This window comes from Monodon monoceros, unplaced genomic scaffold, assembly GCF_005190385.1.
Source record: "Monodon monoceros isolate NGI ecotype Baffin Bay Population unplaced genomic scaffold, NGI_Narwhal_1 Super_Scaffold_9, whole genome shotgun sequence".
NCBI lineage: Eukaryota > Metazoa > Chordata > Mammalia > Artiodactyla > Monodontidae > Monodon > Monodon monoceros.
This window is the reverse complement of record NW_021703786.1, coordinates 25,050,996-25,077,298: the sequence shown is the minus strand read 5'-3', so window position 1 is coordinate 25,077,298 and position 26,303 is coordinate 25,050,996. Positions and strand designations below refer to the sequence as shown.

General features: G+C 54.5%; 2 protein-coding genes across 3 annotated transcripts; both read right to left on the bottom strand.

Annotated features, from left to right (window-relative positions):
* Positions 1–2,514: 2,514 nt before the first annotated feature.
* CD7 (CD7 molecule) lies at positions 2,515–5,765 on the bottom strand. Its single transcript, XM_029212413.1, has 4 exons — positions 5,691–5,765; positions 4,128–4,442; positions 3,750–3,883; positions 2,515–2,952 (listed from the first exon to the last, which is right to left on the bottom strand). Exons 1-4 carry the CDS (start codon positions 5,758–5,760, stop codon positions 2,845–2,847), a joined length of 627 nt encoding a protein of 208 aa, XP_029068246.1. The 5' UTR covers positions 5,761–5,765; the 3' UTR covers positions 2,515–2,844.
* A 2,392-nt stretch (positions 5,766–8,157) lies between these two features.
* SECTM1 (secreted and transmembrane 1) lies at positions 8,158–20,815 on the bottom strand. 2 transcript variants are annotated; one of them, XM_029212382.1, is made up of 6 exons: positions 20,762–20,815; positions 11,151–11,304; positions 10,651–10,965; positions 10,045–10,077; positions 9,623–9,786; positions 8,158–9,227 (listed from the first exon to the last, which is right to left on the bottom strand). In XM_029212382.1, exons 2-6 carry the CDS (start codon positions 11,236–11,238, stop codon positions 9,213–9,215), a joined length of 615 nt encoding a protein of 204 aa, XP_029068215.1. In that variant the 5' UTR covers positions 11,239–11,304; positions 20,762–20,815; the 3' UTR covers positions 8,158–9,212. The 2 variants fall into 2 exon arrangements, with proteins under 2 accessions (XP_029068215.1, XP_029068214.1); XM_029212381.1 differs by lacking the exon at positions 20,762–20,815 and having other exon boundaries at positions 11,151–11,719.
* Between the last annotated feature and the right edge of the window lie 5,488 nt (positions 20,816–26,303).

The window sequence follows — 26,303 nt, the reverse complement described above, 5'->3', positions numbered from 1 at the left end:
TCCCTGCACGTCCCCACCCCCCCACCCCCCCCCCCCCCCCCCCGACTCCTGGGCTGGCTCTCTGGCTTCATGACAGGAAAGTTTGGGGCAAGGGGTGGGGGACGGAGGGAGCCTGCAACTTTCCGTGCCTGGCAGTGCCAGGTGAGGTGTGTAAAACGTGAGGTTGTTGGCAGAGGCCTTGGTGCTTATCCATGCCGGTCAAAACCTGTTTCACCTCCTGGACTGCCCTCCATGATGCAGCCCGACACAATTACGACAGCACCGTCCCCCCTCCCTTTTTCTTCTGGTACGAGACTCTGGAAAAACAGAATGTTCTGAAATCCCTGTGTTTGTAGGGAGCCAAGGCACTTGTTCTGCATCTCCAGCTGGCCAAGCACATCCTGATCCACCAGTGTTTTCAGAAGGTTGGTATTTCTCCGTGTTGTTGTTGTTTTTAATATTTATTTATTTATTTGGCTGCGCTGGGTCTTAGTTGCTGCATGTGGGATCTTTAGTTGCGCCACGCAGGCTCTTAGTAGTGGCATGTGGAATCTAGTTCCCGGACCAAGGATCAAACCCGGGCCCCCTGCATTGGGTGCATGGAGTCTTAACCACTGGACCACCAGGGAATTCCCTCTCTGGGTTCTTTTGTGGTCATATCAAGAGGCCACCAAAGAGTAGGCAGTGAAATTATGGAGCATAAAATAGAATTGTTAATGATGTCCATTAATTTTAAAATATTGTTATTTCCTTTTATATTTTGGATGGTTTTTAAAATTTGTGGTTTCCTTTTTTTGTTCTAAATAAACATTTGCTTTTGTACCTGGTTTTGCACCGGTGATTTCGTGTTTATTTCCTTGGAGAGCCCCTCTTGGTGCGCATGAGCTCAGGCTCCCCTGGGCTGCACCCCTGCCCACGTCTTGGAGTGAGCCTCTCTGCCGCACCCTGGGGCGAGCCTGAGGTGGTACAGGGGGGTGGCCACATGGCCTTCAGGCTGGGTCCCTGACAGAGGCCCCTCCAGATCATCCAGGATAACTCACACCCTGCCCCTCCTCAGAAGCCCAAGGCTGAGTTTGTCCCAGGCGTGTCTAGTTAGGATAAAACGTGCACTACTGTTTTGTGTGTGTGTGTTTGTAGCTCACGTCAACAGCGTTGGGCCTGAAGACCTCATTCTGCTTCTATTTCTGCTCAGCTCCTCTTGATAGTAAATGATCATTTTGTAAAGTTTCACATATGGTGTACAGTCATGTCTATTTTCTGTTCCATGAGTGTGGGATTTCACATTAACTAACAGCATGGTTCAGATCTGAAGGAGCAAATTGAAATCTCAGGCTTAATTGGTTGATTGATCTACTTCTCACAGTGGTTATGTCCTTCCTGTTCTTAATGTATTTTGCTATTTTAGATTCATGGGTTCACACTGGTTATTTGTTTTTGTTCTGTTGTTGCTTTGCCAGTATTACTATTTGGCCAGAAGGTAGGATTGATAACTCCAGCTTTCTTGTGGTTCATGTTTGCTTTTTATATGTTTTCCATTCTTTTCCTTCCAACCCGTGGTGTCCTATTGTTCCTATTGTTCTTTGCAGACAATATAGTATTGAATCTTTTCTTTTAAATACAGTTTGAGACTATCTTTTTTTTTTTTTTGCGTTACGCGGGCCTCTCCCGTTGCGAAGCACAGGCTCCGGACGTGCAGGCTCAGCGGCCATGGCTCACGGGCCCAGCCGCTCCGCGGCATGTGGGATCTTCCCGGACTGAGGCACGAACCCATATCCCCTGCATCGGCAGGTGGGCTCTCAACCACTGCACCACCAGGGAAGCCCCCATGGTGCCCTTTTAATGTCTGCTGCATGTGCAAACCGTAATCGATATAGCAGTTCTCTTATTTGGACATTTAGGTAATTTCTCAGCTGTTGATTTTTGTATTGAAAGCAACACTGCCATGGATATCACTGCAATCTTGTTTCTATGCCCAAAGATCATTTCCCAAAGATATAATTCCAGCTAAAACGAACATCATTCGCTAATGACACTTTAATCTTTGCAAACCCTGTGGATGAAGGGTTATCTCATCTCAGTTGGTGGGCAGCATGGTCTGCGGTTTCTTGGCCCTGAGTCCAGGAGGACACAGCCACGGTTCACATCCACTCTGGGCACGCCTGTTTCCCCAAGGTCGGTTCCCCAAGGTCCCATCACACCCCAACATGAGCGCACACCGGGAGTGGCCCTTTATTAAGACCCCCAGACCACTGCTGCTAGCTCCCCTTCCTCCATCCCACGTCACCCCATGGTGGAGGCTAGTGAGGCCAGGAGGACTCTGGTTGATTTGCCCCTTCTCCAGCCTGAACAGGGGCTGGAGTGAGTGTGTGTCCCCTTGCCCCTCCCTCCTTCCTGAAAGTCTCACACATAGTCCCTTAGGCTGTCAAAGTCCTTGGAGACTCTAGGGAGGGTGTCAGGCAAGCCTCCCCTCCTTGACTCTAAGCTGGCTGAGAAATAGACACTGGAGTTGGAAAGGAGAGAAGAGAAGCCCTTTATTTCTGGCAAGGCTGGGCTGGGGTCAGCGCTCAGTCCCCAGCCTCCGCAGCCCCCCCCCCCAGCTGCCCACTGCCCCAGGCCCAAGTCCCTCCTTCAGAGCAGCCTCTTCTGCCATGGAAGGGTCAGGGCAGCAGGACGACAGAAAAACTTCCTTCCCGGTGGCTCCAAGGTACCAGGAGCAGCCTCAAGCGTGGGAGGCAGGCAAGGAGGGCTGCCTGGAGGACGCAGCAGGAGCCTGACTGCTGTGGGGAGCTGCCTGTGTGTCCACGCTGGGTTGGATGTTCTGCCCAGAGCTCTGCTAGACAGAGGGAGGCTGGGGTCCTGCCAGGCTCACTGGTAGTGGTTGGGGATGGACATGGTGTTACAGCGGTTGTGGGACATGTCCTCGTAGACCACGCACACCGAGTTCTTTTCCTTCGCACAGCAAAGTTTCTGGATCTGAAAGAAAGCCTGTCATCTACCACTGGGGGCAGCTCCCTCAGGGGCACACTCTATCTTCAAGGCACCTCCCTTCAGGAAGCTTTTAGATTTGGGGGACTGCATGAACCCTTTTTAGGAGGGTCCTCGGCCAGACCCTTAGTTCTCCAGAGCTTCCCAGGCCTGGGCAAGGGTGGGCGAGGCAGGGCCATTGGGCAGTGGCAGGGAGGTGGAGGTGGAAGTGACCTTGCACCCTGGCCCTGGACAGGGAGGGGTCTGGCTGTTGCAGGGGACATGGAATTGGAGGCGCTAGGTGAAGGTGGGGGCAAAAGCTGATGGACCAGGGACAAATTGACCACTTCCTGGCCACTGTCTCTGTTGCCCCCTCCCCTCCTGCCTCCAGCCCATGATCGCACATGGATTTCACACACCCACAGGCCTGACACTCGCATATGCACACCCATGCACACGTGCGCACACGCGTGCACACTCTCACAGTCACGCGCAGCATCCCCACGCTCTCCGAAAGGGTCTCTCTGGACCCTCCTCTCACTCCCCCATAAACGTCTGACCAGGACGTGTCTTCCTGGTCCCACACCCGTCCTTGCTGGGGGCTCCAGTTCTTGGGTTTCCTCCCACCTTGGACCTTGCCGTCCAAACCCTCTGAGTTCCAGGAGACCCTGACGGATGGAGTGGGTGGGTGCTGAGGTTTCCCATGTGGCCAACTCCCTGGGGCTTAACCACTCTCCTTCCCTCCCTTCTCTCTGAGAGAAGCGGGCTTATAGGGACGCAGATGACATCTGAGGGTCCACACTGACCTGTGTCCTTCTCAGCACACACACTGCTCCCAGCCCCAGTCCGACGAGGAAGAAGCCCATAGCCAGGGCCGTGGGGAGGGCAAAGTGTATCAGCTGAGTCTCCTGGCACGTGTTCACTGTTTGGGGCAGTTTTTCTGGGAAGAAGGAACAGAGACAGGCATTTGGCAGGTGAGGGAGTCCACGAGAGCCTCTGGGGTTCAGGGCAAGGGCGGGGCTCTGGAGTGTGTGTGCATGTGGGAATCCAGGAGGCTTCCTGGAGGAGGTGGGCTCATGGTAACTCAAGCAAGGGTAGAGGGAAGATCCTCAGACAGGGGGCAGACGGAGCCTGGGCTGGCCAGCAGGCAGGTGGAGTGGTCCCTGGGGTGGCACACTCCTTACCTGTCACCACGACCAACGTCCCGGGGCCCCAGACCTCATCATTCATGATGGCCTGGCAGGCATAGTCACCGGTGTCGGCCAGCTGCAGGTGGTGCATGCTGATGGTCAGGTTGTACTGCAGCCCTGAGAAGGTGACGCGGCCCTGGAACCGCTGGTCCACGGTGGGCTCCTTCCCGTTTTCATAGTAAATCACGTTGCTGCAGTTCGGCCACCTTTGCTTCAGGTAGAGGCCAAGCAGGGGCCCCCGGCTGGAGCAGGTGATGTTGACAGAGTCCCCCTCTAAAGCGATCATGTAGGTGGGGGACTGCCACACCTCTGCAAGGAGGACCTGCCACTGTCACCACCAGCCTGGACAGAGGGGCAGGGACCCACCTCTCTGCCAGGGATGGTGGCAGGGCAGAGGTGCCCTGGGTCAGCCCGCTGGGTTTTTTCTGTTTTTATTTTATTTTGTTTTTGTTTTTTAATTTAAAGAAGGCTTTTCTTTCTTTTTTTTTTTTTTGGCCACACCGCATGGCATACAGAGTCTTAGTTCCTTGACCAGGGATCGAACCCCTGCCCCCTGCAGTGGAAGCGTGGATTCTTAATCACTGGACCACCAAGGAAGTCCTGGACAGCCGGCTGTTGTCAAGGACGAGGCAACTTTCGGAAGCCTTGAAGCAGCTCATGGCGCCAGCACCCTGGGCTATACTCAAGTTCCAAAGGGGCCCCAGGGGGCTGGGCAGCCTGTGACCTCTCCCCACCCTGAGGGTCGGGGGAAGTCAGAGCTGGGGCCTCTCCCTTTCAAAGCGGCAGGCCGTCCGCTGAGACCTCCAACCACTCTCCCAGGCTCTACACCTTCTCCCTCTCTTAAATGACAGTTCCCGAGAGAGCTGGGGGCACTGTCCTGTCTCCCTGTCTCTTTCCAATGCCTACTGCCTCAGTTTCTCCACCATTTCCAGGCACCCGAAGCCAGTGGCTCCATGGGGTGGGCATATCCTGGCTTGTCTGTGGGACACCCAGAAAGTTCCCTCATCTTCCCAGCAAGGCCCAGCAGGACCCACTTCTAGGTGCAAACATAATCCAAATACCAGCTCTCCACAAACTAAATTCTGCAGCTGTTTTTGGGAGAGAGAACACAAGAATTTCACCTGCCGGGTCCCCCATCCCACCTTGCGGAACTAATCTCTCCTTCTTACTGCAGAACTCCGCACAAAAGGTAAACCGAAGGACAATGTTCTCTCAGGACAAAGGCAGCCTTGCTGGTTGTAGGAGAGAAAGTCCCCAGACATTCAGGTAAAGAGAAAGAAGAGATTCAACCATAGTGATTCTGCACCCAGATATCAGCATCTTGGTGCCCATTGTTTTTTGTCTAAGTGTCCAAAGCTGGACCTTACCCTCTGGAGGGGCTACCAAGGCTTCAAGGGAAGGTCACACTCAGCATCCCTGGGAAGGGGGAGCACCCCCTTCCCAGAAGGAGAGTCCGAGGCGGGGAGGGGAGGGCTGCAAGGGTGGCTGGGTGGGAGCGCTGAGCCCGCTGATGGGCGCAGTGGGGGACGGGGGGACGGATGGTTGGGAAGTGCTTACCTTGGGCAGCCAGGTTGCAGGGGAGCACGAGGAGCATGGGGAGCAGCTGGAGCCCCAGGAGCCCAGCCATGCTCACTGCAGTGGGGGAAGAACAGGGCCCCGCTTACAGGGCTGTCGAGACTTCCTGTCTGCAGCACCCAACTGTGTGCCACCACCTCACAGACTGCCACTTCCAGGGGCAGTCGGGGCAGGATGGAGCAGGAGGTAGGCAGGGAGACAGCACACAGTGACTGTACGTTGGGCACTCCAGGAGGGCTTCCTGGAGGTGGTGCCTTGAGTGAGGGGAGGCGCTGTGGGCGAGGCTGGGAGGGACGGCCCTCATCCCCCCGCCTCTAAACTGCTGAGTGCCCCCATGTAGACCCATGGTCCTGGTCCTCTGCCCCTGCTTCACAACAGGGAGAGGAGAAAGGAGGGTGAGGCAGGGTCAGGCCCAGGAGAAAGATAAGGGGGTCCCCACGTGGGGACCTGATTTATGCCCAGAAACTTGGAGTATTATGTCAGTCACATCCGCAGCGTGGAGGCTTGGTGTGGCTGTAGGGACCGGGCCAGGGCATGTGCCCAAGGCTATGGCTGCCCTGGTGGCTTGCGATTCTGCTTCCTGTGGGTGCAGGGGCTGGAGGCATCTCAGCTGGACTAGCATCCTATGTTGGTGCACCAGGCCCTGGTGATCAGCCCTCAGGGCAGAGGGAGACCCATGCCTGGCCTCTGACCCCGAGGACACGGAGGCAGACTCTAGGCAACCAGGAGGTCATTTTTCTGTGGGCCACGGGCCAGATGGCCAAGCCTCAAGTGTTGGGCCCAAAGCCACACGTGCATGTACACAGGTGTGTGCGCATGGCTCACATGTGGTCTGACAGCCTTAAGCTGTTTCCTCCCTGGAAGCCCCCTCCACTGGCCAGATGCTCCTGTCTGTTGATGGCTCAGGGTCCTGAGTGGGATTTGGGGGTGGGGGCAGATTAAGGCCGCTGGGCTGACCCACAGACTCTCCTTACACGAGGGGTATCTATTTCGGGGGCAGAATCTTGCCAAAGGCCCCTAGGAACCTAGCAGGTTGTTTGCAGGAGGTCATGAAAGCATAGGGCTTGGCAAAACAAGACCCTTCCTAATCTCATTCTGCCTTTGTTTATCACCAACACTCACTGGGCACCCATACGTGCCAGTGCCTGCCAAGAGCAGAGGGCAAAATGGACAAGAGGCCTGTGGCCTGGAGCTGACCTCCAGGGATGGACAAACAGACCTGCAGCAGGACACACAACCTGTGTCGGGAGAGGGGGGCCAAACCTCAAGGGGCCATAGGAGTAGAGGACTGAGGAGATGAGGGAGGGTCATGTGGTGCCTGGGAACAGCATTCCAAGCAGAAGGATCAGTAGGTGCATGATCCCTGAGGCCAGAAAGTGCCTGGTGTGTCTGAGGGTCTGCAAGAGGGTCAGTGTGGCTACAGAGGGGGAGGGGGAAATCAGGAAGAAGGGCTTCTAGGGCATTGCAAGGACTCAGAACTAAACTTCCTTTAGAGAAATCCTTGAAAATACAGACAAGCAACAAGTAGAAAATGAAAATTAGTCAAAGACCCAGATGCAGTATTTCCTGCCTTGGGTGTGCAGGGGCTGAATGACTTACGTGAGCCCTTCCCACCATAATACCAATGTTAAAATAACCTTTGAATTACTTCAAATGCATCAACACTTTTTGTCTGTTTCAGGCAAAATGGAACAGATTTCCATGGTCCCCAAAGCATGGAGGTCCCAGGTGCCGTGCACACTGTGTCCCATGGGCTTGGCCCTGTGGTGGCACAAACCCAGTATTTCTCGTGTGAACCTTATTTTAACCTGAGAGATGCAAATGCAGCCCATTCTAGACCTGGACTCCGGGTGCCAGCAAAGCTGCTCTGGGGTCATCACCCTCCTGTGAGGCCACGGTCGTCAGGCACCGCGCAGGGTCTCCAGTTTTGGATTCTTCATGGTGAGTGAGGACTCCCCGATGTCTGGTCATTTGGATGCCTTGGGACTTTTTAGTTTTTAAGACTCAAAGCAGTTTGTTTCAGATTTTTATTTTCTCCACTTAAAAATGTGTTTCAAAAAAAAAAATGTGTTTCTCAGCTCATTTGATGGTTTGCTATTTGGTTTAGTTTATTCATCTTGAGGGTTAGCAATACGGATGTTTCGCAAAGCACTGAATGCAGTACTTCTAGAAAAACCTTCTTTTATCACCTTATATGTACCTTTTAAGAATACACTAGGGCTTCCCTGGTGGCGCAGTGGTTGGGAGTCTGCCTGCCGATGCAGGGGACGCGGGTTTGTGCCCCGGTCCGGGAGGATCCCACGTGCCGCGGAGCGGCTGGACCTGTGAGCCATGGCTGCTGAGCCTGCGTGTCCGGAGCCTGTGCTCTGCAAGGGAGAGGCCACAGCAGTGAGAGGCCCGCGTACCGCAAAAAAAAAAAAAAAAAAAAAGAATACACTAAACGCACCACCAAACCAGCTCTACAACAAATACTAAAGGAACTTCTCTAGGCAGAAAAGAAAAAGCCACAACTAGAAATAAGAAAATTATGAAACGGGAAAGGTCACCAGTGAAGGCAAACACACAGTAAAGGTAGCAAACCACCCACACACAAATATGATATCAAGACCAGTCATCACGAGAGGAGGAGAGAACAAATGCAGGATGTTTGAAATGCATTTGAAATTAAGAGATCAGCAATTTAAAACAATCATGCATATGTATAGACTGCTATATCAAAACCTCATGGTAACCACAAGCCAAAAATCTATAATAGATATACACACAAAAAAGAAAAAGGAATTCAGACACAACACTAAAGACAGTCATCAAATCATGAGAAGAGAACGAAAGAGGAAAGGAAGAAAAAAGACCTACCCCCCGCCGCCAAAAAAAGAACACACTCAGTGGAGTTACACAGTTTTGATCATGAAGACATCTGGCATAAACGGGTTTGGGACCTAGAAGAGCCAGCAGGTGGGGCAGATGTGGGGGAGGGGAGCCCCAGGGCTAGGGGAGACCAGGGGGTTGGACACAGGTCCCCAGCAGCCACCTGTCCTGCTTCCCTTCCAGAGGGGCTGCTCTACCCCCTGGTGGTGGAGGAGGGGCCCACGTGCCATCTCAGGCCCCTGATCCCCGCATCCTGGCGCCACAACTGCTGGCAGGAGGGTCCCCAAAACTTGTCCTTGTTCATAGTCCAAAGACAGGAGGGTGTCCACGATCAACACAGGACCCCAGACTGGGGTGTCTCCGAGGTGACAGCAGCATGGCCCTCCTGCCCCAGGGAGGAGCCCAGGCCAAGAGGCCTGGATGGAGCAGAGGAGGGGGAGGGTCCTGCTGGGTCAAGTGCTTTGGAACTTGAGACTTTTGCACTTTGGGCCACAGGAGCTGCTGAAGAGCCCTCCCTCGCTTGCGTGTCAGCGAGAGGCCAGGATGCTGCCAGGCTTCCTTGTCCTTGGCCTGCCCCTCCCCTCACTTTCCCTTTGTGTAGTGCGGTGCGTGGTACACAGAACTCCCCACTCTGGCTCAGAGACTCCTTATCTGCGGAGAGAGGGAGGGAGGGATGAGAGCCATCGGCAGACACCTGTGCTTACCGGCACACCTGAGGACACACCAACTGCCCACACATCGTAGGTCTCCTGGAAGGAGCAGGAAGTCCAGCTCCCCCCATGCCATCCTCCAGGGTGTCCTGGGGACAGTGGGGACCTGGTGGTCTGGCTGGGAGTGGGGCATCTGTGTTCTGGGCCTGGAACTGCCACAGTGGGCTGGGGTCCTCTGGGGGAGGGGTACCAGCTCTCTGGGACCCTGCACGCTCCCCACTCTCCCACTAGCCCCAGTGGGTGCAAGGCTATGGGGCCGAGTGTCCATGCTGAGTCTCAGAAGACCCCGTCCAAGACCCCCTGCCCGGCCCACAGACCAGGCACAGAGGCCCATACCTGCTGGAGCTTGGAGAACTTCGGGGAGCCAGACCTTCTGCACCAGGCCAGCACGCAGACCAGCAGGACGGAGAGGGCGACCAGGGCGAGGATGGGGAGGACCACCTGGGCCTGGCTCCTGTCTTCAGGGTCAGGCCTGAGATTGGGGAGCAGCATCTCCGGGCCTGTGGGGAGTGGGCGGGACCTCCACCTTTCGTTCACTGGTGCAGGCTAGGCTGGGGGTGCCTGCCTTGGGGGCACCCTCGAGGGGGACATCACCTCCAGCCAGGAAGCCCATAGGTGGGAGAGTGGCAGGGAGATGGGGTGCATGGGATGGGCAGGGTGCCAGACACAGAGGGTGGGGGTGTCTGATGGGGGGAGACCCCAGGGGGCTTCCTTGAGGCTCCCCTCCTGTACCCCAGGATAAAGATAGAAACACCTACCCCAGGAAGGTGTGAAGAGTGTGTCTTGGGGCTCTGCCAAAGAGAGATCCCAGGTAGGTTGGTGGGGACCTGCACAGGGCCAGCCCTTATGCAGCCCCTCCACCCCAGGTATCAGATGAGCTCTGGATACAGGAGTCCATGAGGGCCTCACTGGCTTCCCCTCCCAGGGCCCGGCTAGGCTGGGGGTGCCATTCTTAGCCCCTCCCACTGTACCTGGTTGGGGGCAAAGCTGAACCCCTGCTCCCTGTCCCCAGAGCTCGGGGTGACCATGACTGCACTACAACCAGGTGTGGAGGGATGAGAGTGAGGGGTGGTGACTTGGGGAGTTTTGCAGCAAAGGAAGTGGGGGGCAGGAGGTTTTTAGGGAGGGAAGGGACCAGCTCCCTGCGCAGACAGGGGATGGTGCCCAGGGCATGCGTGCACGGGCTGCCCTGGGGAGAAGCTCGGAGGGGTCACAGATGTGGGGTGGGTGGAGCAGATGGAAGCCCTCTTTAGGCCCCATCCCTGTGGCTCTGGGCACCTCAGGTGGGCAGGAATTGCTCCTCCCTGGTTGCTGCCCCTCCCAAACAGGCAAGCACCTGGGGGTCAAGGTGCTCCTCCCCTCACCTGAGACATTCAGGGTGGTGGTTTTGAAGTTTCTCTGGAGCCCGACAAGACTCCACCTGTACTGCCCTGCCTGGGTGTCCTGGGCTTTTTCAATCACCAGGTGCGCCTCGCCCCCTTGAACCCAGAGCTGCCATCCATCCTGACGGAAGTTTCCTGGGGCCTTTACGCTGAAGATGAGCTGCCAGCTCTCCCCGTGGTAGGTTTGCAGGGAGATGTTGATGTGGGAGAAGAGGTTGGTGATGCTGCAGGCCATCACGGCTGGCTTGCCCCTGAACACAGAAACCACGTCCTCGGTGCAGCTGGGGCTGTCCCAGTCTGTGTGGGGATACAGTCCAACACGTGGGTCATGGCTGGGCCTCAGGACTTCCACTGATTGCCCTCCCTGGGGTCACTGACACTACCTGGGGCCTGGGCCCTCCTGGCCTGACCTAGGTCTCTCCTTCCACCCCTGTCTCACCCCCGGGGGGGCCCCCCTAGCAGAATGGGACCACGAAGTTTACCTCTACTCTGAGCACTCCCAGAGGTGGCCAAGAGCAGGAGGGGCCAGAGCATCCTGGGAGTGGGGAGGGGAGATGCCAAGGTCAACATGGCCGGCAGGACGGGGAGCAGGCCTCAGGGGTCCCTCGTCTTCCTTAGTGGTTTTTGGGACACTCCCTGGAGGAAGAAAAGCCGATGAGTCAGAGCCCCCCTGGCCTCCTTCAGAAGCCGGTGGGAGCGGCCACAGCCTGGCATGGGCAGGTGGGGGTCCCCAAGCTCCTCCCTGACCACTGTGCCTCGACCCTTCTCTGTACCTTTATGATGTGTGCAGTGGGGCCACTGTCAGACAGATGAGAAACATGGATGAGACAGGAAACAAGTCCCTGGGAGACAACCCCATTTACATCGCAGGGGTTACCCTTCAATTTTATATAAAACATATAAAACTGCCTGAGCCGTGTGTCCTGTAGAGACGGGTCGTGACACACAGAATCTCGCGTAGCCGCTTGAACCTGACACCAACCTAAGACCACCTTGGAAGCCCCCAGCCCCTCTCCCGCTCTTGCATTCCACAGCTGGGCATTTGGGGACATTTGGCCTGCTTGCCAGATTTATTAACAAAAAGAGTCTTCCTGTGGAACTCGTGAGTTCTGATCTGGAAAACTGAACTTTCACTGCCTCTGAAACAAGTGTCCATCTCAGGCTTCAGCCTCCAGTAAAAGTGACATTTATCCTGATTAGTTTAAGCTATTTAAACTATTGACCCTTTGATTAAAATAATAATAATAATAATAGACTTTTTGGTTTTGTCTTTGAGCAGTTTTAGGCTTACACAGAAATTGGGCAGGAAGTGCAGACGATTCCCACATCCTCCATTGCTGGCATCTCCAGTCAGTGGGGCATTCATTACATCTGATGAGCCTATAGTGGTTTGTTCTCACTGACTGAAGTCTACGCTTTACATCAGGGTTCACTCTCGGTGTTGGACAGTTAATGGGTTTGGACAAATGTATAATTACATGCATCCACCTTTAGGTACCATACAGAGTAGTTTCACTGTCCTAAACATCCTCTGTGCTCCATCTATCCGTCCCTCCTTCCCCCCTAACTCTTGGCAACCACTGATCTTTTTAGTGTGTCCATAGTTTTGCCTTTCCCAGAACGTCATAGAGTTGGGACCCTTCCATTTTGAATTCAGCCTTTCTGATTTTTTTCCACTTTTGGGGGAATTGGGCAGAAGGGCCAGGAGCAAAGGGAACTGTGAACGCAACCGCTTCCAGGAGCTTGGGGCCGTCGGTGAACAGGCTCAGTCCTGACCTCAGGAGGCTGTGGGACGAGCAAGGAGAATGACATTGGGAGGGACAATCTCAGTCCCCCCAACACACACTGTGGCCACATCGCACCCCCATTCCAAGCACTGCATGTGTGGAAACTCGTCAAATCCATGGGACTTTGACCAGGTGGGGCCTGTGGTCCTCCCTGTTGTCCCATCTCCCCATTCCGCCCCAACCCTCACTGGGTTCCTGCCTCAGAGCGGAGCTGACAGCTGACTGCCTGTAGTCTTGCCTCCTCTACCTGCCTCGCCCCTGGAACTCCTGTTGGACCAGCAGGTCCTGGCCAGTGTACTGGTGGCCCTGGGAGTTCCTGGTGGGAGTGGGACAGGGTGCCAGCCCTGCTGATGTGGGGGCCTCGGAGCAGCAGGAGAAGGAGGCCCACTCTACCCTGGAAGGAAAATGGCAATATCCAGCTTTTGAAATAAATATCTAATTTGAGTCAGGAAGGGTTTCAAGAACGTAAAATGCAAACCAACCCATGCTCTCCTGTCCTCCTCCTGAATGGCTGGGTCTGCAGGGGCTCTGGGTTGGCGGCCACACTCTTGGGGAGGGCGGGGGTGGACCCTAGCATGGTTGCACCCATGGGCCCAGGGCTGGTCCCAGCCGGCTCACCCTCCAGGGGGATGGACCAGGCAGAGCAGACAGACAGATGGCCAGGCTGATGGATGGGTGGTGCTTTCTTTCTCACTCAATCCACATGGGATTCTGGAGTCCCAGGGTGGGGTGTGTACAGGGTATGGTGTACCGGTGACAACGCATCCCCCCTGCCCTTAGGTGTCTTGGTGCTCTGGTCTCTCGTAGATGGTGCTGACCCTGGGTGCATCCTGGATGAGACCCCATGGCAAACCCAGAATGGACTCTCCGTGGTATGTGCCTATTCTCCTAAGGACAGGGACCCTGAATCTCCCTGAGGTTTGATTAATCGCTGCATGTGCCCAGGCATCTGACGACAGTGCTAGCAGCACTGCTCCTAAACTTCATAAATCAGAGGCAGTTGCTCTACCCTGGATGCCAGTTTTCCATCTATGCATGGATGCCCGTTTAATCGAAGAGCACACGTGGCCCAGAGCTGCGTTACTGTGATTCCTGGTGTGTGTCTTCCCACCACTGGTCCAGTTCATTCATTCATTCACTCGCAATAATCACCATGAGCCCACCTCCCACATCAGGCTCTGGCTGACCTTGCCTCTAACCTGCACCCACCAGGTGGCCCCGCCGGCCCAGCCGCTGCCTCCCCCTCCCAACCCTCCACATCACTCTCTTGCTTTTTTATGCATTGTTTTTCGCCTTTGCATTCCTAAAAAACAGAGAAGCTTTCTTTTAGCTGTCTTTAACAGTATGATAGGCTACTGGCCAGTTTCCGCTGGGGAGCCTCCTTTTGCCATCCTTCCAGGCTTAGCTGGTGGACCCGGTTGCCAGGAGGCAGTGGCAGGTCCTGAGGCAGCGGAGGTGTAGGCCACCCTGGAAGCTGAGTCGCCAGGCCCCACCAGGTGTGGTCCCTTCCAGCGGTTCTGAGCTTCGTGGGGTCGGGGTCGGGTTCCAGAGTGGTCAGTGGGCCAGAGTCTGAACTCGTGTGACCGGTGCTGCTGTATCCCAGCTTCCTTTGTTTGACTTTCTAAACTTGTTTCTATTCCTAATTCACCATCAGAAGGACAGCCTTCTTTTCTCATATATGTACCATATCTGTAGCTGAGGAAGAAAGCAGCACTGAAAGATGTCAACTGAGAGACACGTATTCTTGTGCACACGTGTGCACACACACGCGAGTAATTTTACATATGTGGAATCATTAGACGAGCTTCATCAGAGATGCCCACTGCCCGTCCTCTCTCCTTTCTCCCTTCATACTGTATGTAGTGGGGTGAATGGTGACTCCCAAAACACATGTCCATCCAGAACCTGTGAAGGTGGCCTCACTTGAAAATAGGGCCTTTGCAGCTATAATTAAAGATGAGGTCCGGGACTACAGGGGGCAGACCGGCTCATCCTGTTTTTGGCCCTTTGGGTTTCTGCATTGCCACTGCCTTTGCAAACCCTTTGCCCATTTTCCTGCGATTGTCCGTCTTCTCCTTACAGGTTTATAAGACTTTCACGCCTTACAGAAACAAACCACCATCCACGGCAAGCGCCTCCCCATCATCATTTCTCCCCTGATTGTTTCTGGAATAAAGACTCCACATGTTTACGTCGTCCTGTCTGTCTTTTCCTTGAGAGTTTCAAGATTTTGTTTTAAAGTGGTTTTTGTTTGTTTAAAGTATCTTTTTAAAAAGGCCTCCCAGGACTTCCCTGGTGGCACAGTGGTTAAGAATCCACCTGCCGGGCTTCCCTGGTGGCGCAGTGGTTGGGAGTCCACCTGCCGATGCAGGGGACGCGGGTTCGTGCCCCGGTCCGGGAGGATCCCACATGACGCGGAGCGGCTGGGCCCGTGGGCCGTGGCCGCTGAGCCTGCGCATCCGGAGCCTGTGCTCCGCAGCGGAAGGGGCCGCAGCGGTGAGAGGCCTGCGTACCGCAAAAAAAAAAAAAAAAAAAAAAAGAATCCACCTGCCAATGCAGGGGACACAGGTTTGAGCCCTGGTCCAGGAAGATCCCACATGCTGTGGAGCAACTAAGCCCGTGCGCCACAACTACTGAGCCCGTGCTCTAGAGCCTGTGCTCCGCAACAAGAGAAGCCACCATGATGAGAAGCCCGCGCACCGCAATGAAGAGTAGACCCCGCTCGCCGCAACTAGTGAAAGCCCACGTGCGCAGCAATGAAGACCCAACGCAGCCAAAAATAAAATAAATAAATTTAAAAGAAAATAAAAATAAAATGGCCTCCCAGACCGTTGAGAATCCATCATGGCCAAATTTTGTCTATTTTTATGTTCAAATCTTAAATCCACCTCAAGGTCTTTTTGCAAGTGGCATGTGACAGGGTCTAATTTTGCTTCCTTGCAGGAGGGCAAGTGGTGCCCGAGGCACTGAAGAGTGAAGCATCCTGTCCCCTCTGGCCGAGGGACCCCCACCAAGCAGGGCCACTCAGAGCCTGCCAAGCCATGCGGTCCAAGCCGCTGTTGTCCATCGTGTGTTTTCACCCCTGGGATGGCAGGCTCTCTCTACTGCTGTTTATCTTTCCTTGGACTTTTGTGTTGCATGAGAACATTAACATAATTTTAATCAATTTTTTTTTTTTTTAGAACCAAGTGGAGAGGGGCCTTTGTCCCAATCCTGCCCGAACCTGCTCAGCATAACACAAAAGAGGCTGAGATTTCACAGTTGGACACAATCCAGTGGCTACCTTTCTGATTTTACTGCCAGTCAGCAATTGCCAGGATGGGTATAAATAGCTCATCACCATTACATGTTGCTGAGAGCCTTATGTGATAGAAGGTTCTAGAAAGAGGTTTTGCAACTTTCTCTGCTGGGGCTTTTCCAGGCACCTCAGATAAGATCTGCTCAGTCCTTTTCTTGAGTATTTTTGCAAAACAAGTTTTCTTAAATTGGAATACACAAAATGGTGCCGAGCAACACATGGGGCCCAAAGGCATCCTTGCTGGTGGTACACAGTGACTCCTGGCCCCCTGGCCAGAGCCCTCAGGGCTACCTGGAGGGAGACCCCTGCACAGGTGTGTCCTACCCCGAGCCTGGCTGAGCAGACAGGAAACTCATCTTGTGTGGTCATCTCTGGCCACTGGCCCTCCCTAGAGGAAGCCTTGGGCAGGACCCCCAGCATTTCCAGTCTCCTCAAGGTCTCCCCCCGACCCCTGCCGCTCTGCTGCCTCCACCGGCCTCAGAACAGTCTTTGGTCCCCACACTTCCCCGGCCATCCGACGTGGGTCTGGGTGCCCCATCAACGGGGTGGCAGGCCAAGTCTCCCCAGGCAGGAGATACGGGAGGACACGCTCCCAGGGAGGCTTGCCCGCTGACCCCCAAGGCTGGAGCAGGCAGGTGTCCTCACGGCCACGTGAAGGATTCACCCCCAGGGGACCAAAACATAAACGCCACCTAAGCCCATGCTCTGGGAGCCTGGCCCTTCAGCGGCATGAGTGGTGGAGCCCCCTGCTGGTGGCCTGGCGTATCCACCGAATGCCCAGTGCACAGACTTGACACCCGGAGTCCTCTGAACGCGAATTTATTTCTACCACGTTCCTTCTGTGCAACCTCGAGACTTAGCAGGCGTGTTCTTTCTGGGAGGGAGATACCCAGGGGTCTGTAGTATCCAGAAGGAAACCCTCCCCTTCAAAACCTTTCCTCATCACACGTTTTCCTGACTGCTGTCCGGCGTTTATCTTTCCTATAAATTTAAGAGTCGTGTTTCAAGTTCCAAGTACACTTTCTGGGATGTTGATTGAGAATAAATGAATGGGTGGGTTAGTTCACAATCCTGGACCGTGCAGGGCCTCAACAGCCGGGAGAAACCGCCTCCTCTTCAGAGGCTTCCTTGATCCTACTCCCACTCCCTGCGAGGCCCACCCCTCTACGTGCAAGCAAGCACACAGGGCACACACACACACACACACACACACACACACACACACTGCTGGGGGGAGGGCCCCTCAGTGCCTCCCACTTGCTCTGCATACAGTAGGTGCTCAATCCCTGCAGACCTGCTCAGCCTCCTCTGCAGGGCTGTTCCCATGAAGGGTGCAGTTAGTCCCCCATGGTGGGCCCTGGGCAGGGACCTCAGCTGAGCTGGGAGGGTAAAGGTCAGCCTTTGTTCGCACCTGGATCAGGTGACATGGAGAGGGGGTGACCTCAGCAAAAGTGTGTTTACATAACAGAGGCTGACCTGCCTGGCTGGACTTTGGGAGGGAGCATGTATGTTACCAAGTAAAAGGAAAGCAAAAGGAAGCAGCAGGCTGAGGTCCAGAGGCTGGCTGGGAGGACAACCGGGGACCTCCAGCAATGAGGACGTGGCCCTCTGAGAGAGGTGTGCGGGGGTTCCCCGAGCCTGAGTCAGGTCTGCCAGGCCACCCTTTGCCCTCAGTATTGGTATGTCCTACTTCACCTGCCTGCCAGGGAAACACCCTAGTGAGGCCAGCCCACGAGTCTCTGGATCCCACCAGCCTCCCGCCCCAACCTCTGTGGTTTTCACCACACTACATACCCCAGTATCCTAACAATTATTTTATTTATTTTTTTATACGTCTTCATTGGTGTATAATTGCTTCACAATGCTGTGCTAGTTTCTGTTGTATAACAAAGTGAATCAGCCATAAGCATACATACATCCTCATATCCCCTCCCCCTTGAGCCTCCTTCCCACCTTCCCTATCCCACCCCTCTAGGTGGTCACAAAGCACCGAGCTGATCTCCCCGTGCTATGCGGCTGCTTCCCACTAGCTAACTATTTTACGTTTGGTAATGTATATATGTCGATGCCACTCTCACTTCACCCCAGCTTCCCCTTTCCCCACCCCCCGTGTCCTCAAGTCCATTCTCTATGTCTGTGTCTTTGTTCCTGCTCTGCCACTAGGTTCATCAGTACCATTTTTTTTACATTGACTCATCTTTTAAACATTAGTATCTATTTTAGCCTCACCTTAAGAAACACCCATCTGTAGTCATTAGATGTGCTATTTATAGGTATGTTGTCACACGCAATGAAATGACCAGAAGACTATTAAACCAGGAAGTGTCACAGACCTCCTACCACCACCTGGTGTCCTCCTGAGGGGGTATGACCTGTGTAAAGGTGACCCCTGGCCATGCTCTGTCATGTTGTCTGAGGGAAGCCAGAGGCTGCTGAAGGTGTGGGCTCCCAGACAGGCCCTGGCTGGGACTCCAGGCTCCTTTTCCCCTGCCCAAAGCCTCCAGTCTCCTCTGAGCCTTCCTCAGGCCATGGGGGGGCTCTGCCCTCACACACAGGAAACCTCTCAGTCAAACCTCATGTGCTCCCTGAGGTTCTCCTCACCGGGAAAGCCCCTGGATGGTTCCAGAATCCAGATAAGAAAACACCTGGGTCGCACCCATCTCTGCCCCCAAAGCACAGCCACCTTGGGCCTGGCTCCTCACCATCAGAGGATACAGCCTAAGAGCTGGGCAGACCTCCAGCTCGGGGCAGACCCCCAAAACTGTGGACAAGTCTTAACTCAACTGAACAAGATCTATAAAATGGACACACAAACTTCCACCTTATAGAGCACAGAAGGGCTGTCTGCAAAGAGCTATACTGGAGATGGAGGAGCTGGACTGGGCATGGAGGGAGACCCCCATGTCCTCAGGGACGTTCTGCTGCCTCGATCTGTCTGGGGCTCCACTGCTGTCTTATTTTTAAACCTAGGTATATTCTATGCAACATTTGCGACATACGTGTATTTCAAAGCGATTCATTATCTGAAATTCAGACGGGTTTTTAAGTTTGGCAGCTCCACTCCTCTGCTTGAGTCTCCCCTCTTTTCTCCAATGCAGCAAAGGACAGACAAATGGGAGAGAGGGAGGCCAGGGCACAACAGGGAAAGTGAGGGGTGAGAAGGCAGAGGCTCAGGTGTGGTACAGGAAGACTGCATGCATGGGGCAAGGACTGGAGGGGCCCCAAGACTTCTGGGATTGGGAAAAGTGAGGCAACAATTCAGATTTCTCTCAAATCGTGGACACAGGTGCTGGCATCTGCACATATCAAGATGGGGCAACACAGCTGGGATTTGTGCAGTCACTTGGGAGCTGTTCACATTTGGGAGTCAGTGAAACACCTTGGGAAGTGCATGCCATTGCCAGCACCTTGTCCTGCCACAGGATCTTGGGGAAACTGAGGCAGCAGGTTTGTGGAATCAAGGGTGTCGGCTGGCCAGGTGCACAGGGGTCCTCAGTCAGCGGGGATCTCCATTCCCACAGCACCTGAGAGCAGCTGGAACAGCTTTCCTGCCTACCGCAGAGGCTCCAGTAACACCCACTTGTATGTACGTGGATGTTTACATGGGAAGGTGAGCGCAATGCTGCCCCAGCCGGCTTTACACCAACACTGTGGAGGGAGGCGACCAACCACCTCCAGAAGATAGCTGAAAAGGCGCAGAGCCCCAATCCTGGCTCAGACGGAGGAAATGCCCCAGTCCAGGGCGCCACTGCCCATGTCCTGTCCCTGCTGCAGTGGCCTGGAGGGAATCCCCACTGGGCATGAAAGTCCTCCAGGCCTAGGGGCCGAGCCTGAAAACCCTTCCCGCCTCAGCCTCGGCACATGCCTTCCCTTCTGCCTTTCTGCCTGGCTCCTTCTCACTCTCGTTCACAAGGTATTTCCTGGGGACTTCCCTGGTGCTCCAGTGGGTAAGACTCTGTGCTCCCACTGCAGGGGGCCTGGGTTCTATCTCTGGTTGGGGAACTAGATCCCACATGCATGCCGCAACTAAGGATCCTGCATGCCGCAACTAAAGACACGGTGTGAGCCAAAAATAAATAATAAACAAATAAATATTTTAAATAAACAAATAAATACATTTGGATATCCCATAAGACTTTATAAAATAATAATTAAATAAAACCACAAGGCACTTCCTCTGAGAACCCTCCTCCCCCAGCACCTGCTGGTCGTACCCTCCTGGGACCTCGGCGCCTCCCCACCACCTTCACTATCACTATCACTATGTTCCTGGGGATGAAGGCCTCCCAGGGGCTCTGGCACCACAGGCATGGAAAGTGGTTTTCAAACTGCAGCTCATTAATCAGTCGTGGGTGGTGAATTGCATTTAGTGACTGCTGCTGCAGTTAAACCAGAAAGGAAAGGGAAGCGTGGAAAGGGGCAGTCGAGCACCCCACGCCACCTTAGGGGAAGTCTCTGGGGGGTTTCATTCTGTTTTACGAGTGTTTGTGAGTGAATGAGCTGAGTGTGAGAGTCCACGAGTGTGCGTGTGCGCCCCTGGGAGTGCACACAAGTGTGAATGTGTGCACGAAAGTGAGCGTGTGTGCGCGAGTGGGAGAGCCGCCGTGCTGGGCCCGGACGTGAATGTGTTTCGCCACAGACGTGGTCGGGGGCAGGAGGGTCTCTGTCCGGATGGGTGGACGCCTGGGAGCCCGAGATGCCAGCTCTCTGCCCCTCCAAGAGCCGAGCCTGGGGACGCCCTGCAGAGACGCAGTTCCCCACCTCAAAGCGAAGTCCCTGTCCCCTCCCTCGGCGTGCAACCTGCGCCCCCGGTCGCTGGCTCGCGGACCCCGGCCCGGCGCTCTGGGAGCACCTCTGTGGCAAGAGGCGGCAGGCGTGAGTGAAGGTAGGGAGCTCCGCGCCCCGCCGTCTTCATCCCAGCGCGTGCCTGAGTGCACCAAGCTGTCCGACACCCGGAGCCCCGCCCCCGCCCCTCTGGGCCTCCCCTCCCGGCCCGCGAGCCCGTCACCTGAGTCCAGGGTCCCGGCGCGCCGGGCTCCTCCACGCCCGCAGCTGCAGCTCGTCTGTGCGCTGTGGGCCGGATAAAACTGAGCGATCCCGGGGCGGAGCCAGGCTGGGAGGCGGCGGGAAGGAGGATCCAGGATCCGCTTGAGGTTGGGCACCCAGGTCCTATATTCAGAAAGGAAACCCAAGTAATGGGAAGTCACTCGAGTTTCAGGAACTGCCCTGAGTTCACGGGAAAAGTTGATGATTTTCTTGGTAATGATTTCCTACACTGCATTAGATGATCATTCTAAAGATAACAGCAGGTGGTTGTTTTCCTGGAGAGCCAATCCCTGGAGTTCTCCATCCTCAAGCTTCCTCAGAACAGATGCTTCTTTGGGGAGCTGGGTGGGTTCACTGCCCTTCGTGGATCAGGGGACCTACCGGTCCCCTCCTGTGTGCACCACCCACACACACAGGCTCACACCCGAGGGGCAGGGCGCTGCCTATTGAGACTCCTCAGAGCCTGATTCCAACTTGTCAGAAATGCAAGTTGAGTCCACTTGGAAGTAGGACTGGGGGTGCAGACAGGGATAAGGAACCACAATAAGTAGGCACAGTGGTAAAGAGTTAAAAGGTTAGACTGCCCTTTATTAGCCCTTAAGCAGAAGGAGCTCCTCCTCCCAGCTGCCTCCGCACTGAGGGTCATACCCAGGGTGGGTGTGGAGACACATCATGGGCAAACGAAGGTGACCTAGGGGGCGTACCTGTGTGAAATCGTTCCCAGAGGGTGGAGGCCGATAGGTGCTGACCTTGGAGAAACACTGGAAGCTAGGGGTTCATTACAGGGGTTTGTACGTTTCTCATGTACAGTTGGTTTTGGTGCTTATTATGAAAATCACTAAGCTAAAAGTTTCTCTTTGAGACTCTGAAAGTGGGGAATAAGGGCAATATGTGAGCGTTACATGGGTGGGGAAGGGCGGACGTGTTCGAGTCATTCTTTGTTCACTCTAGGCTCCACTTTTCAAATTGCTGGAGGGAAGCAGGTGTTGTGGACTTGAATCCAGAGTCCTTGGTCCATGTCCAGCTTTGCCGGCTTTCGGGGGCTCGTCAGCAGGGCCCAGCTTTACTGCAGACCAGGAGGCAGCTGCTGACCCTTCACCCCCTCGTTGTCACTCCCCACTGACCAACCTGCTTAAACTCACCAAGCTTCATCTTCCTTGTGACAGAGGGGCAGGTGTACAGATGCAGCTGCAGGCAGTCTGTGTCCTGTGAACTTACACCTGGGGCAGTGGAGTCATGAGTCAATGGCTATGAGAAATAAGGGGGCGTGTGCAGGGCTGTGTCAGGGGATGGGGGCAGGAGAAGGGGTTTGTCTCTATCCAGAGTGGGACATCCCTCATCAGACCTGAGCTTCCAAAAGCCCCCCGGAAGGCAGGGGTGGGGTGGAGGCAGCGAGTCTGGAGGTGCTTGCAGTGGTTCCATGGGGGTGGGGAAGGCTCGGAGGTGTATGGAGAAGGGAGAGCCCACAGATATTGGTGGTTTGGAGGTGGGGTGAGGAAGCCTGGAAGTCCCCAGTGCCAGTTGGGTGGCACGTGGACTGCCCCCTTCCACTAGAACCCAAGGTGACCTGCTGGCAGGGTTGAGTAAGGGGCAAAGACGTGTTTCTAGGCCACCAAGGGAGAGGTCCCACAGGCTGTGGACCCATGGGTGGGAAAGTCCTTGTCAGGCAGGCAGTGAGAGGTGCCGGAGTAGGTGATGCCCCACTTTCCTGAAAAGAGAGGAGGATGCAGAGCTGAGTTCTGGGGGACCCTTGAATTTTGTGGGTGGCAGAGGAGGGGCCCAGACTGGACAGGACAGAACATTCCAGCTGTCCCACAGGTGGAGCATCTCGGCCTTCAAGGATGTCAGAGGGCAAAAGGACCACCTCTTCAGCTGGACTTGGGCCTGAAGGCTGACCAACAACCTGGCATCTGAGCTAGGCAGAACAGGACAAAGTCCTGGATGTGCCAAAGGAGTAACCTTTGTCTAGTGGGCAGATAAACCTCAAAGCCAGTCGTTCTCACGGGAAGGTGGCACCAAGGTCAGTGTGAAATTCAGCCCCCCCACAGAGGGGCACCGAGATTGGGGTCCCCAGCCCCATCCCGAGGGCCAATGAGGCACTAGAGAAAGGCCTCACAAATAACCTGGCCTGGGGACCAAAGTGCCACATGCCATCCCCTTGCCCATCATGCCCACCTGGGTTGGAAGGACCTCCCAAGTCAGTCCTTCCTTCCCCTCCCATCCAGCCCTGCCTAGGGTCTCTCAGCTCAACGGGGGGTGTTGGGCAGGGGCTGTTCGAGCAGGGGGGGAGAAGGGTCCTACACACTGAGGGGCCTTGAGCATCAGCTGAGGGCTTAGTCTCGTCCCTACGAAATGAGATCCACTGGAGCTTTGATGAACATGGGTGTCATGATAAAGCATGGGTGTCCTGATAAAGCATTTACACTTTTGAAATGAAACTAGTTTGTTTGTATTGAAAGTAAACCAGTCATATGTCATAAGAAGATAAGCTAAAACAAACTGTGCTGTATCTCGCTGGGACTCCTGTTTACTTCCCAGAGGTAACACTTGTGTACACTTCCTCATATAACTTTCTAGAAGTTTTCTGTGTCTGTACAAACACACATGCTTGTTGTCCAAGGTGTGCATCTTTCACGTTTTTAGACAATCCTGGGACCCCGTCTTTGGAGGGCACTGGGCTCCCTCGTTGTCTTCCCTTCTCTTCTCTCAGAAGTTTCACACTAGAATCTCAGCCTCTGCTTAGAGGTGGAGTTTCATTTTCCCTCAGTTCTAGGAATTCGTAGATTTCAGTTCTGATTTCCTATCTGACTAAAAAAAAAAACATTCAGCAGCAGGTTCTTCATATCCCAGAAATGCTATGATGTTTATCTTTTTGTTGCCAATTTGTAACTTCGTTCTAACTTCAGTCCTCATTCTCTGGGCTCCCTCACTTTGTCACCTTGCCATTTTGTGCCTCAGTTGAGACACACACACACACACACACACACACACACACACACACACACGCACGTCAATTGTTATAAATGCCTCGGGGTCCTTGAGATATCCTTGTATCCTCTGTGGTCCCTCCCGTCAAGGTGATCGGTGGGGTAGTACAGGTCTTTTATATACTTGTCGAATTTTATCATCTTGAGCTGATTTGTCAATGATTGGGAGAGGTGGGTTGGAATCGCTCCAGTTTCCCTTAGAGGCACATACTTCTATAGGGACGTTAAATTTTGAATACCATGATAAATCTGAAGAAATAGCAAGAATCTTGGATTTCCATTTTCATATCATTTGCACCTAAGCGTGTGAGAGTCATTTTCATCTGTTTCCCTCTTACCATTAGAATTTTATAGAATCAAAGAGTTCAGCTGCTTCCGTTCTCCTTCTGTCCTGACTGGTCTTTGTCTCACATCCAGTCACAGCCCCATCGTCCTTTCTGCCTCCAGCTGCCACCAATTAGAGGTCTGACCTCAAAGGATACCTTCCCCCAACAGGCCTTTTGCCTTTTCCAGTCTCCAGGCAGCACAAGCTTCGGGGGCTTCCTGGGGGGATAACATATTGCAGATTGCGCCTCCTTACGCAGGGCTTGCCACGTGTCACACTGCAGGGACATGCCCTGTGCGTGGCCACACTCTCCATGACATCACCCCGGACTTCTACCATCTGAAATTAAGGTGTTTCTCTGCTGAGGACATTGTTGTTAGCTCCTCCTCACTAAAATGGAGCCTGCAGAGCAAGAAATGGCACGTTTTTTTTTACCCCCTGAATTCCTCAACCCAGGACAGGCCCTTGGCAGGCATCTGTCCCACGGGTGGGCGGGTGGGCTGTCAGTCCCAGCAGCAGGAGTCCCAGTGGGCTCCAGAATCCAGCTGCACTATGTCACTGCAGCTGGACCTCCATGTAGGGGGAGACACGCCCAGCCCTCCATACCAAGTTGACCTGCCAGACTCAGATTTGGGGCTGAAAGTTCTGTGTTTTACCAGAATGAGGTAAATGATATCGTCAAACGATACTAACAGGCCATGTCTTACAGCAGGAACTTGGGCTGCAGGGTCTCCAGGGAAGGGCCGCCGTGGACACAGTGGGGCCAATGCGGGAGTTGATGCTACGATCCCAGCTAGGAAGAGGGCACGTGCGGGAGGGGAATGCTCGTGGGAGACCTAACATCCCGGGCAGATGCGGGAAATCCGTTTAATTCTTCCTTCTCTCTTCTGCTGCTGCTTCTCACAGCATATGTGCATTTCGAGTCTCTGTGGCACCAACCATCTGTAACTGGATGAATTCATTTTCTTCTCAAGGGTTGTAGGAATGCCCTTTAGAAACATGGATGGTTTGTGCAGAGATTTCATTTTGGGAACATCTGGGCAGCAGAACGCTCTTCATATCTGACACTGAAGGGAGATTTTTTTTTATCATTGTTTAAGCTTGTTCTGTCAGGTGTGGGGCATGAAAAAGGCCAGAACAAGAGGGAAAGGAGGTGTGTGCTGCGAGAGCCTGGCTTTTCTCAACCCCTTGGGAAGATGCTTGTGACAAGCTGTCCCAGAACTCGGAGCAGAGGGTGGCCTTGAGCCTCCACTTCTGACTCATGTGAGCTTCTAGTTTGGCCCCGTACAAGAAGTCGGCTTCTGAGAGCCAGGGCACTTCCCATGTGTCCTGAGAGGAAAGATGTTTCCAGAGTTCCAGAGCTGGACAGGAACAACTGAGAGCACAGGATGGCTGAACAACATCCCCCCAAATGTCCACTAATCCTGGGACCTGTGAGTACGTCACCGCACGCAGCAGAGGCTTTGCAGGTATGGTTAAGTTAGGGACCTTGACATGCGGTGGGGGTGGGGGTGGCGTGGACGCCAGTGGGACCAATGGCATCACCAGCATCCTTACAAGGGGAGGGGGAGGGGGGCAGAGTCAGAGAGAGAAGGCATGGGGACGGAAGAAGGGGTCACAGATAACGCTGCGCTGCTGACCTGGAGACGGAAGAAGGGGCCGTGAGCCAAGAAGTATGGCTCCTCTAGAAGCTGGGACAGGGGAGGGAGGGCTTCTCCCCTGGAGCCTCTAGAAAGAACCAGCCCTGGACCCACTGAAGACATCAGACCTACAGACTCTCAGAGAAGAAATTGTGTGGCTTTAAGCCACTGAGTTGTGGCAGCCACCACAAACTCACAGGATGAACGTGCTTCTGCCTGGATCGTTCTGGGGGGCTCTGGAGTGGGGGACATTGAGATGTCCCATGTCCAATGCGCTCCCTGAGGTCAAGGCAGCCATGTCGAGGGTGGCGTCCAGAGCAGGGATGGGTGCCTCCCAGCAGAGTGTGACTAGAGCTAGGCTGGGCGGCTGGTCACTGCATGTGGGGACACGGGCAACATGTAATGATCACTTGCTGGGGGATGTTCACCCTGAATCTGGCTCTTCTCACGGCTGCTGCAGCTGCTGGAGCCTCCCCTGCCTGGAAGTAACCGTGGCAACGGCACGGCTGATGGATGTGTGTACAGCCGCTCAAGGTCTGAGTGCCCGTGGAG

Coding starts and splice junctions, on each gene's coding strand:
- SECTM1 (XM_029212382.1), bottom strand. CDS start 11,238: ATGTTGACCTTGGCATCTCCCCTCCCCACTCCCAGGATGCTCTGGCCC. Junction 10,078..10,650: donor CACCACCCTGAATGTCTCAG/GTGAGGGGAGGA, acceptor TCTCTTTGGCAG/AGCCCCAAGACACACTCTTC. Junction 9,787..10,044: donor ACTCTTCACACCTTCCTGGG/GTAGGTGTTTCT, acceptor CACTCCCCACAG/GCCCGGAGATGCTGCTCCCC.
- CD7 (XM_029212413.1), bottom strand. CDS start 5,760: ATGGCTGGGCTCCTGGGGCTCCAGCTGCTCCCCATGCTCCTCGTGCTC. Junction 4,443..5,690: donor CTGCAACCTGGCTGCCCAAG/GTAAGCACTTCC, acceptor TCCTCCTTGCAG/AGGTGTGGCAGTCCCCCACC. Junction 2,953..3,749: donor GTGTGCTGAGAAGGACACAG/GTCAGTGTGGAC, acceptor GCTTTCTTTCAG/ATCCAGAAACTTTGCTGTGC.